We start from the raw sequence: 20,891 nt of genomic DNA on the forward strand, positions 1-20,891 counted from the left end.
GCTAAACTTACCCTCTCTCGGCAATTTCTTATTCTTTCCCCTGGGATCCCCACCCCCTGGTCCCCAAGACGTGCCCACTCTCCCCGCTCCTTTTCCCTCTGCCCCCGACCCCCTTTCCTCGGCTTCCGCCTCCTCCTCTCTCCTTCCAGGACGTCCGTCGCTCCGCTCCCCACTGAATCCCACCTCGGGGACCAAATCAGGGGCGCGGGGTGGCAGGTGGATGGGCGGCAAGGGCGGGACGCAGCTGGAGGCGGCGGGACCCGGGCCGACGGGCTGGCGGGCGGCCCGGGCCTGGGAGGGAGAGCGGGACGGTCCGGCCCCTCCCGGCGGGCGGGACGGGGGGCGGTGCCCAGCCGCCGGCTCTCGGCCGCCGCTCGGCGTGCGCCCTCCGCGTTCCAGGCGGCGGGAGCCCAGGTGCCGCCAGGCGGGACGCGCCCGAGGATGTGCCGCTGGCCGCTGCTCCTGCTGTGCGGCCTGCTCCCCGGCGCGGCGGCGGGGGGCTCGGGCCGGCCCTTCCCGCACCGCACCCTCCTCGACTCGGAGGGCAAGTACTGGCTGAGCTGGGGCCCGCGGGGCGGCCGGCTAGCCTTCCGCCTCGAGGTGCGCACCGCCGGCTACGTGGGCTTCGGCTTCTCGCCCACCGGGACCATGGCCGCGGCCGACATCGTCGTGGGCGGGGTGGTCCGCGGGCGGCCCTACCTGCAGGTAAGCGCGTCCCCTCCCGGAGCCGCCCCGCCGCGCCCCGGCCGGTCCCGACGCCGGGCCACCCGGCTTTCCCTCCGGCCGAGACTGGACGCCGTCGCGCTCCGCAGCCCCGCCGCCCCTGCCCGGCACCCGCTTCCCTTCGCCGTCCGCTCCTGTACGCCCCGGAGCCGAAGGCGCCCGCGGCTGGGCTCCCCAGCTCCGCCCTCCGGCCCCCAGGTTTCACCGCGGAGCACGGTGACCCCAGGCAGCTTTTCGTCTCTGAACACTTTCCTGTCCCCAGCGCCCCACTTAATACATCCCCCAGGTACACACCTGCCACGCACCCCCCACCATCCCTCACAGGAAAGGAGAGGGACCCCGGCTTTGGGGGCCTAACGGGACAGCTCTCAGGGTTGAAGGGACCAGAGAGCTGTAGCATTTGCTGTCTTGCTATCGAGGGTCGGGGATCTCAGAACGTCCCGCATCTCGGCTATTCTGAAGCCTCCTGGCTCGCGGGCCGGGTCAGCTACCTTACCCGAGAAATGAATGAAAGGCCACCAAGAATCGTTAGGAGCTTGCTATTCTGAGAGCCGTTTAGGAAGCCGCAAAACCTACAAAACCTGGAGTCCCCAGGCAAAACCCCCTATTAAGTGGCAAAACTTTTCACTTACTTTAATAGCTAACAAAATTAATTTGACGGCTACCGTTTTGCTTTGAAAGAGCCCGAGTAGAGTCGTTGCCTGTTCACAGATGTTTTTATGAATAGGAAAAAATTTTTTTAAATTATGAGATGACCAGAACGATTAGGTAGGTAGATTGGTTTTCTGGACATCTTTGTTCGATCTTGACCGACATTTGGACACTTCTCCACGACGACATAACGTCGTGGTAAATATAGTGTTGCTTATCAAAGTTCATCCAAAAATGCTGACCATTGCCAAAAGTCTCTTGATCCAGATGAAAACTAGTTGGTTCTGGCATTGTGTTAAGGCTTTGATGATGTTAAAATCGATGTGCACGATGGATTTCAGAGAGCATTTCTCAGTAATTTTATTTCTGACTTCTAAGTTTGATTTCCACAACATTCTGCAATTAATTTTTAACGCTAATTTTGGCATTGGGCTTTTAACTCCGGCTAGAAATTTTAAAAAATGACAGCAATAAAAACTTTAAAACCATTCTGCTGTCTATATTTTCATAAATTAGTCCTTTCCTCCCCAAAATAAGGACAACTCCAAGAAAGTAAAGTTATATGAGGATTACACTCTGTTGAAGTCATTGATGTACAAATTTTCTCCTCCTGGAGCACCTCAGACATTAAATTTGTAAACCAAGAATTTGACCCCAAGCACAGGCCTCACTAGCTGAATAACTTAGCTCTCTTCTGATATGAAGTAGACAATACCTTATTTAAACACCTGTTGAGCCACATCTTTTTGTTTGCTTGTCTGTTTGGTTTTTTAGGGTGGGGAGAGTCAAATGCCCCTTAACTATCCTTGCATGTTTTGTTGAAGGGGGCAAGTCTTACTATAGTGATATCATAAAACAGAGCATGTGTACTTTAAAAGATAACTTGATATTCTTTTCTCCGGAAAAGTAGTATTTCTAGAAAGCCCATCCAATTTGGTATCAAATGAAAGACTAAGAGTAGAATTCTGTTTCAACTTGCCATAATGGGCACACCACAAACATAGGGTTTGTTAAACTACAGTTATTTTCACACCGCTGGTGGTTCTTCATAAAGATCACATAAGAATTAATTAAGTGCTCTTTAGATGGGTTTTGAAACATAGAACTTTTCTTAAAGTAATTACTGAACACATATCACTATGAAATAAACCTTGGAAATGGATCTTTTCCCAATATATTTAATGAGCATGAAGTAGGACTTTCCCCTCTGTTTGTATTCCTAAGGAGATGAAATCTTTATTTTCATGTATAAAGGATCACCATTTTCTTAGTTGACTGACATCCTTTACTATTCCATTTTTTTAAGCATCCCATTCATTTTAGGACATATAATATACAATAAAAATTATGCTTATCAGTTAAGGAGAAAGAAAATTTATTAAAAACTTCTTTAATAAAATGAAAGACCCCAGACACTAAAAATAAAAAGAAATGTATCAGTTCCAGCTGGATCATCCAGGCTGGGTGATTCCATTTTCCAACTCTTGAAATTGTATCTTCCCCCTAGAAACTATTGATTTGAGATTCTTCATGCAATGGTGTGATAAGGGTATCCTCAGCAACTATACCAAAAGGTAAATAGGGTTGTTAAACATTGTGTATGTGATTCCACTAGTAGACTGAATTTTGTGTAATTTTACTCCCAATAAGAACAAATTTTGCATGAAACAATACAACAAAAAGCATTGGCTTCTGGGGCACAATGTAGGATGGCATCAGAGTGTATGATAACAACCTAAGTTGACATCCTAGTCACTGCCCCTTGTGGCTATTTTCCATATATTTTATTTCATCCTTTCTTATTTAATTAAAAAAAACTTGACCTTTACATATTTTTTATTCTTTTATTATTATGACTTTTAATAATGATTATTAAGCTCAGTTTATTATTAAACTGATGATCTTAAACTCTTCTTTTCAATAGAATGTTAACTCCTGGTTAACTATATAAGAATAAATCCTAACCAGCCAGGCAGAGAACTGTCGTTGAAACAGATGTCATAAACCCAAATTCATGTAGAGGTCAAGCAGCAAATGTAAAAGAGTGACGAGTCTTGAGTGGAACAGGCAGGATTGTAATGCAGCAGAGTAGAGGGGAGAGAAGAAACCTGAGTTTTTGCATGTGAATTACTGTTATGTAGGAATGCAAATCGAGTATTGCCAGATCTTCCATTTGTTTTTGTTTTTTTGAGAGAACAAAGTTTTTTTTTAATTAATTTATTTAATTTATTTACTCTTGGCTGTGTTGGGTCTTCATTGCTGCGTGTGGGCTTTCTCTAGTTGAGCCGAGCGGGGGCTACTCTTCCTTGAGGTGCGCAGGCTTCTTATTGCGGTGGCTTCTCTTGTTGCGGAGCATGGGCTCTAGGCGCCCAGGCTTCAGTAGTTGTAGCACGTGGGCTCAGTAGTTGTGGCTCACGGGCTCTAGAGCGCAGGCTCAGTAGTTGTGGTGCATGGAGCCGTGGCATGTGGGATCTTCCTGGACCACGGCTCGAACCTGTGTCCCCTGCATTGGCAGGCGGATTCTTAACCACTGCACCACCAGGGAAGTCCCAAGAAAAGAAAGATTTTTAGTTTGTGTGTGTGTGTAAGTAAAACCTTCTGATTAGTAAATAGCAGCCACAATTCAAATTTGTACAAAGCACCCTGTAGTGCCCATATACATACACAATTTCAGTTGAGATACATCCCATGGACAGCTTCATCTGGGACCAAGGGGAAGAAAAGCTAAAGTTAAGAAAGAATCAACCCAAATTATGAAAATCCAGAAAAGACAGAGAGGCAGGTCCCATTTCTCTTCAGGCCAGATTTATTCTGTGTCAAGAAATGTCCAGTGTCAGAGGGGACCTTGCCCCTTCTTTTGCTAATCTATCATCGTGTAACAAACCACCCCAAAGCACAGTGGCTTATTTTGCTCACAAAGCTGCAATTTGAGCAGGGCTTAGTGGTGACAGGGCTTCTTTGCTCCACGTGGTGTCAGCTCCAAGGTGAGTGCTGGAGTCATCGGGAGGCTCTCTCACTGGTTTGTCTGACTGGCAGTTGATGCTGGCTGTTGGCTGGACCTCCGCTGGTACTGTGGCGGGAACGTGGCCTCTCCACGTAGCTGCCCGGCTTCCTCCCGGCAGAGTGGCTGGGTCCCAAGAGTGAACATCTTGAGAGGCCCAGGTGGAAACTGGATGGCCCTTTATAATTTAGCCATGGAATCACGGACTGTGTCTTCTGCTGTAGTCACAGCCCAACTGGGTTGAAGAGAGAATGTAGACGCCACCTCAACATCATGCTGTGAGGAGGTCACGTGGGAGGGGAAGATATTAGTGTGGCCATCCTCGGAAAATCCATGCCACCACACCCATCGTCACCAACTTGCCAGTTCCCTTCCGCCACCGCTTCTGAGTACCTGTCTCCACGTAGTCGCTCTCTCTTGACGCTGCTCGGATTGGGAGGCAAGTGCTTACTTATTCACCTCTTTCCTCTCCCCGCCCCTTCACACACACACACACACACACACACACGTGCACGCACACACACACGCGCGCGCGCACACACTACTCACAAGAAGTTAGTGAATGGTTAGTCCTCCTAGTCCACATTTCTTCCACCCCTCCCCCCAGAAAAAGAGTTCTAAACCTCCACAAACCCACATTTTTCAGTGGCTGCCGATCACTAATTCAGGGCTGGACCCAATGAGACTGTCTCCGGAGGGCAGCGCAACGTTTGCTTGGAGAGTTGTGGAGTGAAAAATCAGACTTTGATTTCCTTGCCTCAAGGCAGTATACTGGCTTGGACACCCTTAAAACCACACCCAGAGATGAGGTATTGTGGAAATTTGCCCTGCCTGTTTTGTAACCCTCCGACCCTGTCTGGAGATGTTTCTTCAAATGGTGTATAACCAGGTACCGTCAAAATGGGAAAGAAAAGAGAGAAACGCGGTTGTGAAGTAAAGCCAGTCCCAGTGTACCCGGTCGGGTAAATTGTTCTGGATCGGGTTACACTTGGGGACACGTTACCCCTGGGATGCTGCTGAGGTTAGTTTCGAGACAGTGTGTTTCACAGAACGGCCAGGGGTGGGGGTGGGAAGCGGTCTTTCCTTTTGCCTCGGCTTTGGAAAGCCTCACTATTTTGTCTCAATGAACTAACTCAACCCTCACTTCCCTGATGTACTCGGATTCGTGTCCTTTCCTTGTACTTTGCCCCTTTTTGACACAGAGCGATCCCACCCCGACCCAAGCCATTTAGCAACTGTGAGTCCCCATTTGGGGGAAGTAATCTGGGTTGATGAATGCCTAGTTTGTGTGAGTTGGAGAAGAGGGCAGCATTGTCAGATATGCCTGTTGAATTTGCACAAAAATGGATTCACTCTTCCTTTGGGGGTGTAAATCGCTGGGGAATGGAGGCTGAAACCTATGTCATCATTTGTTACTGCCTTGCTGGTTGGCCGTCCCTACGACTGAAACTTTTCTGTGATGAGAAGGAAGTCTTCAGCAGCGGGGTAATTGCTGCAGGGCTGCTCCCTGAGGAAGTGCTTGGAAATTATGCTGTGATTTGAAATCACAGAAAACAGTGAGCATTCTTTGTGGTTAATGATGGGCTTCTTTTAAGTGCACCGGGGCCAATGGCAACAAAGAAATGTTTGGAAAGCAAATTGAAAAGCTGTAAGGGAAAGGCGAAGAGAGTGTGCAACCCTGACACAGCTCAGCTGGGGCTTTGTTAAGAGATATTTATAAATCTTCAAATTATGTCCTCTCCACCCCCCCATCAATTTCCAGATGAGGAAGGGACCTCTCCAAGCTTCATGCTTTGTGCATTAGTAATAAGTACATATGCACCAATGTAAGCTGGAACGGGAACACACCAGGACACTCTTCAGCTGTGCGGTTCTCCCTGGAAGAGCAGATGATTTCATAGCGCCAGCCTGAGGAGATGGCAGAGTAAGAGCCAAGAGAACAGTGCGCCTGAATTGACCGTCAAGGTTTAAGACTTCAGGCAACCAACAGTCTGTTTCTGGATTCTTGGAAGGAGAGGCAAGAGTCCACTTCAAAGAAAGTGAACGGTGGTTTATTGATTCATCATTTGTAATAGAGCCCTATTAAAATAAAGTTGCTGGCAAAAGGAGTGAATTCATTATATATCATGTTTCTGGAAATGTTTGATCCATATGTAAAAACAAAAGACATAAAACAAACAAAAAACACCTCTGCCTATGGATGCCTCACAGTGCTGTTTATTGTAACTTTTAAAAAATAATTAGTACAGAACTTTTAAGCAGAGAATATTTCTCCAGGAAACCTCTTCCCAATCTATGTCTTTTTAACTTGTTAAGTTTTAAAATAGACTGGGAAAAAAAAGCTTCACATTAGGACAACATACAGCACACACATAAGCAGAGAATTCTACAAAAATAAAAATAACTTCAAATATATCACTTTTTGTTAACTGTAAAAATGGGTGATTATATATGAGTGCTGTGCAAATAATGTATAGACCAAATTTAATTTACTACTGAGGTCTTTTGTAGTCATCTAATGTAGCCAAAAATTATGAGAAAATCTTTAAACAATGTTTGCTTTTACAAGTTAAATGTTGATGTTTTGGGCATTTACTTGCTGCTCGTAAGAGCTCAGAGTTCAGTTGATTCCCCTTAAATTTCCTAAACCACCCCTGCCCCAATTTTACAGTTAAGAAACTAGGCCTTAGGTACCTATTAAACGACTTGTTGGAGGCCATACAGATCAGTAGCCTGGATTCATTTCCTCTTAGTCCTGGTTTGGTGGTCTTTCTTCTCCTACAAGCAACTGGTAGCTTACATAAAAACATATTAACAGTTTTCTTCCTCAATAGTGAAAAAACATGTCAATAAAATGCATTTTTAAAAAGTGATAAAATCATAGTATCTCTCTTACTACTTTTGTTGTACTATCAATGTCATAGATATACATTTCTATGATGTGATTTTTCATTCATGGAGTTCTTGTTTTTTTTTCTGGTTGTGTAGGGTCTTAGTTGCGGCATGTGGGGTCTTCGTTGAGGCATGCGGCCTCTTCGTTGTGGTGCGCAGGCTTCTCTCTAGTTGTGACATGCGGGTTTTCTCTTCTCTAGTTGTGGTGTGTGGGCTCTAGGGCACGTGGGCTCTGTAGTTGGCGGCACGAGGGCTCTAGTTGAGGCACATAAGCTCAGTAGTTGTGGTGCAGGGGCTTAGTTGGCCTGCAGCGTGTGGGATATTAGTTCCCTGACCAGGGATCGAACCCTTGTCCCCTGCACTGGAAGGCAGATTCTTTACCACTGGACCACCAGGGAAGTCCCTCATGGAGTTCTTAATATATGCCATACATTATGATAAGTCCTTAAAGTGTGATATCTCATGTAATTCTCTCAATAGCCCTATAAGGTCAATATCTTATTTCTCCCATTTTGTAGATGTATAAACCTGAGGCTCCAGGCCACACAGCATGAGAATCACTTGGGACTTTCATATGACTGTTTTGGTAAAGTACTCACCGATTGGCAGAGAATGTTAGAATGTTCATTGATTCACTTGACCAATATTTACTGAAGATTTATTGAACAGTTCTAGATGCTGGGGATATAGCATTTAGTGAGAGGAAATCAGTGGTATCAGGGGGCTCACATTTTGATGGGGGATAAACAAATAAACAAGCAACAAAAATATCAGAAAGTGGTAAGTGCTGTGCAGAGAATTAAAATAGGGTGATGTGATAAGGAGCAACCGTGTGGCTGTTTGAGACTGGGATGCTTATAATCAAAACACGAAGGAAAACAAATATCCCAAGTTCTAAAGGTTGTCTTTCAAGGTTAACCATAGTGTTTACAATTCAAAATATCATATACTATGAAGAAGATTATCTGGCATGGGCATCAAAGGACTCAGTAGACCTTGAATATAGGAGACTGCCTACCTGGAGGAAATATAATTAATGTGTCTGAACCGCATGAGCTCTCTTTTCCATTTCTGTGGCATTGTTACACAGATGTTTAGTAAGCTCAACTAGAGTCTTTCAAGCTTTGATCTAGAGACTCGGTGATTTTATAGGAGTTTCTTTCTTAATACTAGGTATGAATGTTTTTCTCTTATACTCTGTGTTCTTTCTCGTCTTCAATAATATGAGAGAGCTAAAGGACTTTGAGAAGCTAGAGCAACAAAACCACATGCGTCTGGGGAAGATTTCCATCTTTCAGGCAAGTTTTAGACTAAAACTTGGAAGTCTCAGTTTCTTAGATACAACTAAATTGCTACCATTTTTCCCCCTGCAAACTTCATGCACAGAAACCCACTCATACAAGGAAGCTCTTCGTAGATGAAACCATGTAGAAGCAAGGCCTCTGGTACTTTGGACATCCAGATCCCTTTGGGCAGGGCCAAGATGGATCTGTGCTACGGTGGATTGGAATCCAGTGGTGAGCAGGCAGAGCTAATGGAAGACTGAGAACTGGGAAAGATACTTCTTACGTCAGAAATTCCCAGATTTGCGCGTTAGAATCTCCTGGGCGTCTTTTAAAAATTTCACCGTCCAGGCAACCCCCATCCCTCCTTAATACCCATTAAATCACAATCTCTGGGGGGGTGGACACAGGCATTAATATATTTTAAAGTTTCTTAATTGACTCTGTGAAGACAATTCTGAAATGTGCAGACAAGTTCAGGAACTACTGACCTTATGTGGTTAGGCTCTTTGATCAGAATCAGGTGACTCCTGTGTGGTCCACCTATAGAAGCTTGGAAGATTCCAGGTGCTGGGCATGGGGACGCATAGCAGGATTCTGGACAAAGCAATTCAGAGTGACCACTTGATGTTTGAAGCAAGGGCAAACATATGCTTAGATATTTAAGATTATATTGTAAAGTAGAAAAATAAAGTGGGTTTTTCTAGAATTGAAACACTTCTGAAATGTTCAACAAATTTGGTGATAATTCTAAGTATTTTCTCAAAAGTACATGCTGAAACGAGAGCAGCAATGGAAGAACTGTGGGTAGTGGTGTATTTTAAAACATGCTGAGCCAGAAATCTCCCTCCTCCTCATAGCCCTCTACCATTCCTACACACCTTTTGTCAGTTGGTACTAGCTGCTGTATTTCTAAGCAACAGGAATATCTGCCCACACAGAGTCTAAAATTCATAAGTTATATATGGCCACAGGGCATTAAAGGAATAATAATAAATGAAAGTCTTAGATAATTTCTCAGCCTGTTCAAGAGGCGTGTTCTGCTCTAAAATCTTTTTTTAAAATTACCAGTGACAAAATGGACTCCCTTTGTATTTGGAAAAATTCTGAAGTGTCTTTCTAGTTACGCAAATAGATATTCTTTTCCTTCCCTCCTTCATTTTCCAAGGTTACTAATAAGAAGTGAAATGCCCTAAAGCTGTAGTTGCAGTAGGGAGAAGGAGGAAAAGGAGTAGGAGTGGTGGAGAATTAGTGTTTTATTAGGGTGTGGATGGAACGTTTACAGGTCTATGAGTACGTCAGTGCTGCCACAATCTTCCTGAGGGACCAGGAGAGAGTCCACGTGCCTGGCGGGTCCTCAAGAAATACCTGCTGAGCAGCTAAAAGCAGGCAGTCCTGCTCTGAATCCCAGCACTGCTTGCTACTTACTCCTTGTGTGGCCCTTGGAAAACTCTTTAACGTTTCTAAAGTGACAGTTCCCTTTATGAAGAAGGGAATTATATCTAATGCATGGGGTTTTTGTGAGGATTAAATGAAATAGGCATGTAAAGCTCTTAGCAGAGTATGTGGCACATTAAAAGTACTCAATAAATACAAGGTATTATTATAATGAGTCACTTAGTGAAATATCAGAATTGTCAGATGATTACATGGAGAGAAACGTCCCGGATTTTCAACTTGGGGAAAAATATCTGTTGAAGGAATAGATGGGGGAGATTCATAGTAATTTTTGAGGAAATTCAAGGACAAACTTTAAGCAACTGGTTTGTGAATGCTTGGCCCTAAGCAATTGGTTTGTGACTAGAGGTCAGCATGGTTTCAATAAACACAAGTTATACTCACAAGACGCATTTGCTTTTGCATTTGATTTGCTGAACCTGTAGTTGTGATAATAAATCAATGGTGTGTCTGAATGATTCTAAAGTAATTGGCAGGTCTCTTAGGATGTCACAACATGTTGATAACAGACTGCCTACATTAGTCCACAGAATAAGGACTCAAAAGATAGTGATATATTAAAATAATGGAAGGAAACTAAAAGTTAAAAATTCACTGAGAATACAAATAAAGTTAAACACTTGGTTTAAAGATTAGTTGTGTATGTACAAAATGTGTAAAATTGGACTTAATTGGAATTCATATGAAAAAGGTCTAAATATTAGTTCTTCTTAAGCTCAAAAGATGTGCTTGTTGAACACAAATATGCAATATTAGCCTATAAACTCTACGTTTACATCAAGGGAAGTAATACTGACATTGTAATCTGTACTAGGCTAACCATAACAGAAGATACCTTCTTGAATAACTTCTTTAAAGGATGTGTGGGTGAACTGGATCATTCTAAAGGAGAATTACAAGGATGATTGAAATCTCTGGAAATTGGGGTACTTGAGTAATGGGAGACCACTGGCAATGTTTGCTTGGAAAAAGAACAATTAGAAAAGACATGATCATTGCCTTTGAAATAGTGGACAGTCTTCCTCAAGAAATATGGATTAGATGCTACCTATTAGGTTCCAGAAGGAAGAAAAAAGACCCAATTAGTATACTCTATTTTAGGTTAGTATAAGAAATACACTTCTGGGGCTTCCCTGGTGGCGCAGTGGTTGAGAGTCTGCCTGCCAATGCAGGGGACACGGGTTCGTGCCCTGGTCTGGGAGGATCCCACATGCCGCGGAGCGGCTGGGCCCGTGAGCCACAATTACTGAGCCTGCGCGTCTGGAGCCTGTGCTCCGCAACAAGAAGAGGCCGCGATAGTCAGAGGCCCGCGCACCGCAATGAGGAGTGGCCCCCGCTTGCCACAACTAGAGAAAGCCCTCACACAGAAACGAAGACCCAACACAGCCATAAATAAATAAAAATAAATAAATAAATAAATTAAAAAAAAAAAAAAAGAAATACACTTCTGACCATCAGAGGTATTAAAATTGAATGAGTTGCCTTGTGAGATTGTAAACTCATGAGATTTGTCACTGGAGGTATTGAATACCATGTGATCCTCTCTTAAAAACATTTTTGAGAGAAATCGTCTTGATGGGAGCTAGGATTAGGTATCCTTCAGGCTGTCTTCCAACTTGAGTGTGATGCTGAAAAGAAATTTACTCCACAACCTTGCTTTTAGGTTATTCTAGAAATTAACAGAAAGGAAGACATTAGCAACTATGAAACTGTCTATGTTGTTTTTTAACCTGCCTCAAGAAGTTCTGCTGTCTCTGTGGATAGGTGTGCATTGAATCTTTACATTAGTTGTGAGAGTATTTCATTTCTTTCCCTACTATATATTTCAGTATACTTGAATTATATTAGTGAGTATATGTTTATCATATATAGTGAATATGTATTCATTTTGAAACCGAAAAAATGAAAAAAAGAATGTCTTATGACTTGTATATACTCAAAAGAATTGGAGGGCTTCAGGAGCCTTTATATTCAAGGCTGAATATAAAGTCAGTAAGTTTCAGAAACTTGGTTGATGCATTTTTTTGATCTAAGAATAGTCTACATATTCTCTGCCTCCTGACCTTCTCACCTGGATGTCTAGGTAGCATCTTAAATCTGCTTCCTCCCCAGCCTTCCCCATCTCAGTAAATGGCGCCTCCAGGTACCTCCAGTCAAAAATTAGGCGTCATCCTTGTTTCTTCTCCTTCCTTCTTCCCACATATAAAACCCAGCTCTTCAGATTCTATTGACTCTTCCTCCAAACTAAATCTAAAACCTGCCCACGTCCCTTCAGTTTTACTACTACCACTCAAGCTTGAACCCCTGGGACCACTGTGTGACTCCTGTCTTCTGACCATGGCTCTTCTTTTTTCTTCTCTTCATTCTCCACATGGTAGCCACAGTAATACACACACACACACACACACGTATATATATTTTTTCACGTCAATCAGAATATGTCATTTTCTGCTTCAAGCTCAAATAACTTCTATATAAGTCTAGTATAAATCTGAACTCCCTATACTGACCCATAAGGCGTCACGACATCTGGGGCCTCATTTGATCCCTGTTGACCTCATTTTTCTGTTCCGGGCACTACAGTTCAGTCACCCTGGCTTTTATTTGCTTCACCAAACTGGATAAACCTCGCCTTGCCCCCTTCTAGGTCCTTTCCAATAGCCGCTCTCTCTTCCCGGACCTACTTCCTCCTCACTTTCCATGGCTGGCTCCTAACTGTAGTTTATTTCTCAAAGTAAGTCTCAGTGTCTCAGTGGTGACTTTTCTGATCCCTCAACCCAAAGGCTTTCCAATCTGTGTCTAGAATCTCTGTTTTATTTTCCTATAAGCACTTATCAAGATATTTTTGGTTATATTGTTATTTAAATTTAAAAAATTGTCTGCTTATCCTGCAACTCCACTATCAGTTTGATTATAATAAGGACTTTGTCTTATACTGTCTATACTGTACAATCGTGTGCTCTCAGCCCTACAACAGGGATGAGGAATAGTAGCCATGCAATAAAATATGTGTTGGAAAAAAGGAGAGGAAGAAGGAAGGGAGGAAGGGACGGAGGAGGGAAGGCAGGAAGGAAGGGGTCTTCTCTTCAAAATTTATTCCTTTCATAAACTGGTCATGGAAAATTAAGAGAAGTCATCCAAATTTTTTTAAAAATTAAAACGATGGAATACGGTGAAAGTAAAATAACATCTTATGTCAATGGTAAGATTTGAAATTGTTTTTTCCATTGAAGCCTATCGTTAGAGATCGAGTCAAAGTTTTCATTTTACACTTTATCTGATAATTCTATAATTATAGCAAAGTCTTAAATGACCTATATGAAAACTAAAATGAGATGATTGGCTGTGGGAGAAAATTCAGGATGTGTATTTCCAGAAGGTGGCACTTAAAGGACAAACAGATTGCTCAGGTGGGCCCCTCACTGGAACGCAAGCTAATAGGGCTCACATTTTGGCGTTCTGGCAGCCATTTAACAGATCCCTTCTTAGAGCTAGAGAGTTCAGTTTTATCTGAAGTGGTTTCTGGAAGGCAAGCCCCTTCTGTTTTGACATTCCTCTCAAATTTCCAAGATTAGCGAAGAAATAACTTATTAAAATCAGCTTATACTGAAATCTGAAGATTATGTTTATATAGTTTGTTTATACGGTTTTATGGTTTTTTAGGATCAAAGATTCTCTTGAACACAAAAATATCTATTATTATACTATCAATATTATTAAACTACCATAACACTTATTATAGAAATGGATATTACAAACAGAAATGTTTGAAGTAACAAGGCTTTTGTGATTTAGAAAAAGAAGAAAAACTACAAGCACCTGTTGAAGAAAATGATGACAGATGGTAACATTTTTCTCAAGGTTCGCTCTGCAGCTGTGCTTACATTCAGTTCCCCAGGCTGAACCGGGGTTTATTCATATCTTTTATTACACCCATAAGAGTTTTCACTTCATCCTGTTTAACACAGCCCCGGTCAAAGCTCTTTTCGTTAACAGAGATTTTACTCAAGAGAGGAAAAAAAAGACTGACAATGAGTGAGAACCAATTTCACATCTGTGTAATCATGTTTTTTTAACGAGACGTCGTAGCAATCTTGTGGATTATCAAAGCTAGTGTTTTTGGTTTGTTATCTTAGTTTGAAGGTGGCAGTCAGTAGGCTGGCTACCATGCGAAATGCTAATGCCAGCTTCTGCTGATGCTGTCTTTACTATCGCCACAAGCATTTTGAAACCTCAGTAATACACTTTATCATTTATTTCAAAGCATAACATGTTCAAAAGGAAAAATATCCTGTGAGAATATGCTTCAGAAGTAATATTTTATTTATTTATTTTGAATTTTATTTATTTATTTATTTATTTATACAGCAGGTTCTTATTAGTCATCCATTTTATACACATCAGTGTATACATGTCAATCCCAATCTCCCAATTCATCCCACCCCCACCACCACCCCACCTTTCCCTCCTGGTGTCCATACGTTTGTTCTCTACATCTGTGTCTCTATTTCTGCCTTGCAAACCGGTTCATCTAGAAGTAATATTTTTATGACACAACTGCAGGTTAATTTTATTGCCAGAGTCTAATTATCAACTCAGTTTTCAAAGGTAACAGCTAATATTTTATCTTTAAAAAGTATAAACAAGGTTAATACATGATTAATATAATCACAATAAAAACAAAAAATAATACCTCAATGACAATTCATATTGAAGCTGATATTTATGCAGATATTTGAGTTAGAATATGATTGAAATCCACATAAAACCATTTATCTAGGGAAATATTACTTCACATTTCACTTTATAGAACATTAAAAATGAATAAGTACAAAGAAGAATGACTTCTGCATACCAGCTTTTATATTTACACAATTAAAACCTCTACATATTTTTATTCTTAAATGCTTACAAAATCTCTATAGGATCATGATTCTCTGAATCCTCCTCAACCTTCTTGCCCTCATAAAGTCAATTTTTAATGATACTTAATCGGAACCTACTTTTATTTATCAGCATTTTATGTTACATTTATAGTTTATAAATATATTTAATACATATATCATATGATGAGATTTTTATAATGGCTGTTATTTTTATAATCAGACCATGACAATGAGAGTACACTGTGATCAATATTTCTATTTTTATTTTATAAGTCCTGGAATATCAAACACTACAGCAAGGTGGCTGAGGAATGGCCTTCACCATGGATGTGCAGTGAAGCTGCATCTGGCCCCATTTGCTAAATGGGATGGGGAGTGGGAGAGAGGGGGACCATTTTGTTCGAATTCTAAAGGTGAAAATCTGATAGTAAAACTGACCTGGAAAATTTCCTTAAATAGCCGATAAGTACTATACTGTATGGTTTTGTGAATGTAAATTTCTAGCTGATGTTATCAGTATTCAAATTCTTAGTTGGTCAATGTTTTGCTGTTAATTTCATTCTCCATTTTTTTCCCCTAGGAGATGATAATAACAAAATAAGTATTCCATTTAATTATCCCCTTGTATAACATTTATCTCTTTGTCAAACTGTCAGGAAACCCTTAAACTCACTAAATATACTTTTTTTTGGTTTGGCCAATCCGCAGGATAAATTCTCAAGATTGTTCTCTGACTGACTTGCTTTCTTTTCCTCCTTCCTTCTTCCGTTTTTCCTCCCTCCCAGGGAGAATAATTGAATGATAAGAAATTTGAGACCCGGATTTTTTTTGCCTTTTTCTCTCCTCTTGCCTCATTTAATTGTGCTTTTAAGGTTTGCCAATATGCCATTTCTTACGGTATAATATTGACACCATCAATCCTGTTTGATTATAGTTCATGTATCTTCTTAATACAGGCTGAAGGAAGAAAGTAGGTGCTACTGCCGGATATTTTGCTCCCACCAAGTTAAACTGTTCCTTTACCACAAAGATGTGAATATCGGAGGATAGGTTATGGGTCCTTATCTTTTAGTTTCAAGATTATCCCCTCATTTAGATTTAGCAAAAGGAAAGGCAGGATTCTTCTTTCAAAACTGCACATATTTAATGAGGCTCTGCAATATGCAAGTCCCTCCATTAAGCACTGAGGATATAAATTAACATCAGAAAACATTCTAAAATAGGCTTTCTCTTTCTCAGATATGTTTTTTAAAAAAATTTCTTTAAAATAGGTAGGGAATACCATCCTAGTGTAAAAGGATTTCAAAGAGCTGTTGCATGTGTAAACTCTTTTTCTAAATGTTGATGTCAGTTGCATAAGATTCATGTCCATTTAGGGGCTAAAAGGTCATAACAGCGTTCCCAAATTTCAGTGCCAGATGTGTCTGCATCACAGGTCATGCAGACCCAAACTCATTCTAGCATCTGGTTAAACACCTTCCACACCAGGTCTTAACCATATGTAAATATAATTGAGAGCAAATGGGAAAATAATCTATTGTTCCCTTTTTTTGTTCCATTTACAATGTAAACAACTTTTCTAAAGGTATAAATTTATAACTGGATTAACAGGACTAGCTGTCTATTTCTAGGCAATTACCACTGGTTGAGAAGATAATGCTGTGTCTAGAATATATTGCATGCTACGCGGGAATGGAAATAGAGGAATAAAAATTCAGAGAGGGAATGATCACTTCCAGTTGGAATGCTCAAAGAAAACTTCGTAGAGGAGATAGAATCATGAGTCTTGGAGAGAAGGAAGCATTTCAGTGGAGTTGTTTCTCTGGGTGGAGGTAGTGAAGTGGATATCTCAGTGGGGTGAAGAGAGTGGGGAGATAAAGAGGAAGAATGAACAAAAGCAAAGGGCTTGAAAAAGGTAGATTATTTGAGGGGAATAATAAATAGATAATAGAGATCGTGTGGTGAGATTTTTTTTTTTAAAGTCTTTATTGAATTTGTTACAATATATCTTCTGTTTTTATGTTTTTGGTTTTTTGGCCACGAGGCGTATGGGATCTTAGCTCCCCAACCAGGGATCGAACCTGCATCCCCTGCATTGGAAGGTGAGGTCTTAACCACTGGACAGCCAGGGAAGTCCCATGTGGTGAGATTAATGATAGACACTCTGGAAAACCAGGTTAGGCTAAATTCTAGAGAAACTTGAATCTAAATTATAGAACTTTTCACTCTATACTGTTGAATAAAATGTAATGACACATTGAGAGTGATTTTCAAGGAAGACCTTGACAAAAGTATGAGGTGATAGAATCTGAACTGAGATAGGAGAAGCTGAACGAGCAGAAGTAAAAGCTGGGTTATTTTTTTAAAGGAGGAACTGATAGGAGCAGAGATTATCTGTGGAGGTGTGAGTAGTAAAGGAAGAAGTTAATAAAACTGTGGTTTTGAATTTGGATGGTTGGGAGAATGGCAGTACCAGGAAATAAAAATCCTTATAGATAAAGGGTGAATACAATTTTGGATACATTGCACGTGAAAAGACGGTAAGACTTCCAAGTGAAGGTATCCAACGGACTTTTGGGTATGTAATCCTGAATAAAGGTGATGATTGGAAACTCCTGGAGTAGATGAGATTCCCAAAGGATAAAAGATGAAGACAGTGTAGTATAATGTCAAGGACAGAAGTTCCATGACCGTAGTTAGGGAATGGGAATAACAGAGACAAACTGTCAGAGGTGGACAACCAACAATGGAACCTTCTGGAAGTGGGGAGTATGGACATCCTTGCCTTATTCCCAGGACTTACTTGTTCCCAAACTTAGTGGGGAAAAATTCAGCCTTTCATCGTTAAGTGTGATATTAGCTATAGGTTTTTATAGATTCCTTTTATAAGGTTAAGGAAGTACCTTCTGTTGGTAGTTTACTGACAGATTTTACCATGAATAAATGCTTTAAATGGATTTTCTACATTATTGAGATGACTGTATGATTTTTTTCCTTTTTAGACTTTGGTATAATGAATTGCATTGATTGATTTTCTAACGTTAAATCAACTCTGCATGGTCATAATATCTTTTTTTCTTTTTTTTTTTTTAACATCATTGGGTTCTATTTGCTAATACATATTTTTAAGAAAATTTGCAGCTAGGCCCATGAGAGATATTGATCTTTTTTTGTAGTGTCTTTGATTTTGGTATCAGATTAATGCTGGTGTCAAAAAATGAGTTAGGAAGTATTCCCTCCTCTTTTATCTTGTGGAAGAGTTTGTGAAGAATTGATATTACCTCTTCCTTAAATATTTGGTGAAATTCCAAGTGAAAACACTTTGGCTTAGAATTTTCTTTGTAGGAAGATTTTTACCCATAGGTAGACTATAGGGCTATTCAAAGTATCTGTTTCACTAAGTTTTGCTGGTTTGTGTCCTTCAAGTATTTTGCCTGTTTCTCATCTAATTTATTCAAGCTTTTTACATCAAGGTGTGCATAAAATTATTAACCTCTTAATGTTTGTAGGATCTACTGTAATATTTCTTGTTCATTTCAATTACATCTATTTGGTTTCTGCTGGTCCCATTTACTCTTTGTTTTATATTTCTCTTTTCCTGCCTTATTTTAGATTGATTTTTTTATGATTCCATTAAGTAATATTATTTAGACAAGAAAGAAGGCAAGATGTGAGCTCTCATGTATCATAACTGAAATTCTCTCAATGAAGGGAGAAGTATGATCATAAGCTGAGGGTGGGGAAATGTTGGCATCTTATATAGAGAAGGTTTAGAATATTTGTCTTGGGAGGTCTCCCAGGAAAAGCAAGAGATTAACATGTGGATTTCCAAGCATTAGTAAGGGCACAGCTAATTAAACAGGTAACTGATAACACTATTTGGATAGCTAAGGTGTACAACGGTCAAATCTGAAGATGTCTCCAAATAGACCCTAAAAATTGGAGAATGCAAAGAAACACTTATGGAATTACAGTGGTGATTAGGCTATTTCACATTTCAATTTTAGTTTTATTCAAACCCATTCATATTTTCCCTCAATGAGGTTGAAGATATCAGCTTGTTTTAGACAACCACATTTTTCCAAGAGTCCAGAACTTTGACATAATTGGCATCTGTCTTTTCTGAATATTGAACACTCAGTGGTTTACACGAGGCAGATGAGCTCAAGGGATTTTCAGTAAGTCCTGAATGAAGTTTCTCCTGCTTTCTCATAGCTAAGTTATCTGAAAAGCCAGAAAAAGGTGGAATAGCTGAAAGGAATTGGTTTTGGTGAGTGGAAATAAAACAAATGGAAAATTGGCAAGCCAGCTGGATATTTTGTGGGACTAAGGTTTTGGAAACATATTTGCAAGACTAGGATAATTATTCTACTCTTCGAACTGATTACATTTTGTACTGTATTCCTTTTGTTTGCAAAAACTGTGACTACTTGAATCACGTAATGAAATGTGAGCTTGGTGTAAAGGCACAGTTAGTTTATCTAAATCCCTTGTTGTCCACAGGCATTGTTATTTCATTTACATACTGAAATCTATATGATCAAAAGTGGGAAAACCATAGTATCATAGGAATATTTCATTTGAATTGCTTTCACAATTACAGCTGGTTCTCAGAAAAAAATTTTGGACAAACCCTGACTTCAGCAGTAGAAAAAGTAACATTTTATGTGAAAAAAACTTGATAAGATGATTTTGTAGCCAGAAAGATATAAACTAACCCGTCCTTTTCCAGCAGTGGCCACTATGATGTAGAACAGTAAAGAAGGATACAGGCTTGGATCTGACTGCCTAGGTTTCAATACTGGCTTTACCACTTACCAGCTGTGTGACCCTGGGCGAGACGCTAACCTCTTTGTGCTTCATTTTATCTCATACACTTGATCTGAAGATGAAATGAGTTAATACGTGTAACATGATTAAACTATAGAATGTACACAGTAAGTTGTAGTTGTTACCAGAGTGAAAGAGGTTAGTTAGGCTCTGTGCATTACCGATAATGTGGGGTCTGAACAGTATCTAGATCTGGTACCCTGGATATCAAATTTACACACACTTGATAACTAATTTAAAAAGGTGCTAGGAGGGAATTCTCTGGTGGTCCAGCGGTTAGGACTCCGCGCTTCCACTGCAAGGGGCACGGGTATGATCCCTGGTTGGGGAGCTAAGATCCCACATGCCACATGGCCAAAAAAAAGAAAATAGATGCTAGGAATAGAAATGCCAAGTACCATCCATTTGAGTATGACGGTTATAGACAATTTAAAGTTCTTCTCTTGTACACTGTATTTTCTCTGTCAAGCATGCAATCATTTCTTCAAATGTAATTTTAATGTTAGAAAAACTAATTATAATTATGTTTCAACATGTATATTCTAAATCAGGTCTTTGTGATTATCAAAAATAAAATACCCTTATGTACTGAAAAACCAGTATAATTATGGCAAATTTTGTGTCTTCTGTAAGTGATAAAAATTAACAACGCGATTTTTATAACTCTCAACATAGAAAGCTAATGGTAAAAAGCATGGAGAATATTTTCGGGAAAAACCAAACTCTAATTGCAGAAGAGGGAAGGAGATTGGCATTGAATGAGCTCTAACCATGGTTGGCAGTTTTTTCCCTCATATACTATTTCACTTATTTATCTTTCAAAATCCACAAAATAAGTATGTATCATCTCAATTTTATTAATGTTAGAACAGAAGTTCAGAGTTTGACTTCAACAATTCGTCAAGACATTTCAGAGTAGAGCTGTGGGTCAGATCCTAGTCATTTGATCTCAAAGCCCATGCCCTCTCCATTGCATCTGTCTGCCTCCCAGAAGTGATCTTACACCATTGAACAAGCTTAGTATGAAAATTATAGCTGAACCACCAAAACAAAACGTCCCTAGCTTTTCAATATCTTATAATTCAACTAGTGTCATTTCTTTCCATATTTTCCCATTGCATTTCATTTTAATAAACATATCCATTAAAGCTCCTACTAAAACAACCT

The 20,891-nt window shown here is 40.4% G+C and overlaps 1 protein-coding gene across 3 annotated transcripts in view; it reads left to right on the forward strand.

Annotated features, from left to right (window-relative positions):
* Positions 1-339: 339 nt before the first annotated feature.
* MOXD1 (monooxygenase DBH like 1) overlaps positions 340-20,891 on the forward strand; it is an 80,374-nt gene continuing 59,822 nt past the window's right edge. For all 3 annotated transcript variants that reach the window (XM_057528010.1, XM_057528012.1, XM_057528011.1), the window contains exon 1: positions 340-705. In XM_057528010.1, coding sequence (XP_057383993.1) covers positions 442-705 — 264 coding nt within the window. In that variant the 5' untranslated portion in view covers positions 340-441. The remainder of the gene's footprint in view (positions 706-20,891) is intronic.

The sequence above is a fragment of the Balaenoptera acutorostrata genome, chromosome 14, assembly GCF_949987535.1.
Source record: "Balaenoptera acutorostrata chromosome 14, mBalAcu1.1, whole genome shotgun sequence".
NCBI lineage: Eukaryota > Metazoa > Chordata > Mammalia > Artiodactyla > Balaenopteridae > Balaenoptera > Balaenoptera acutorostrata.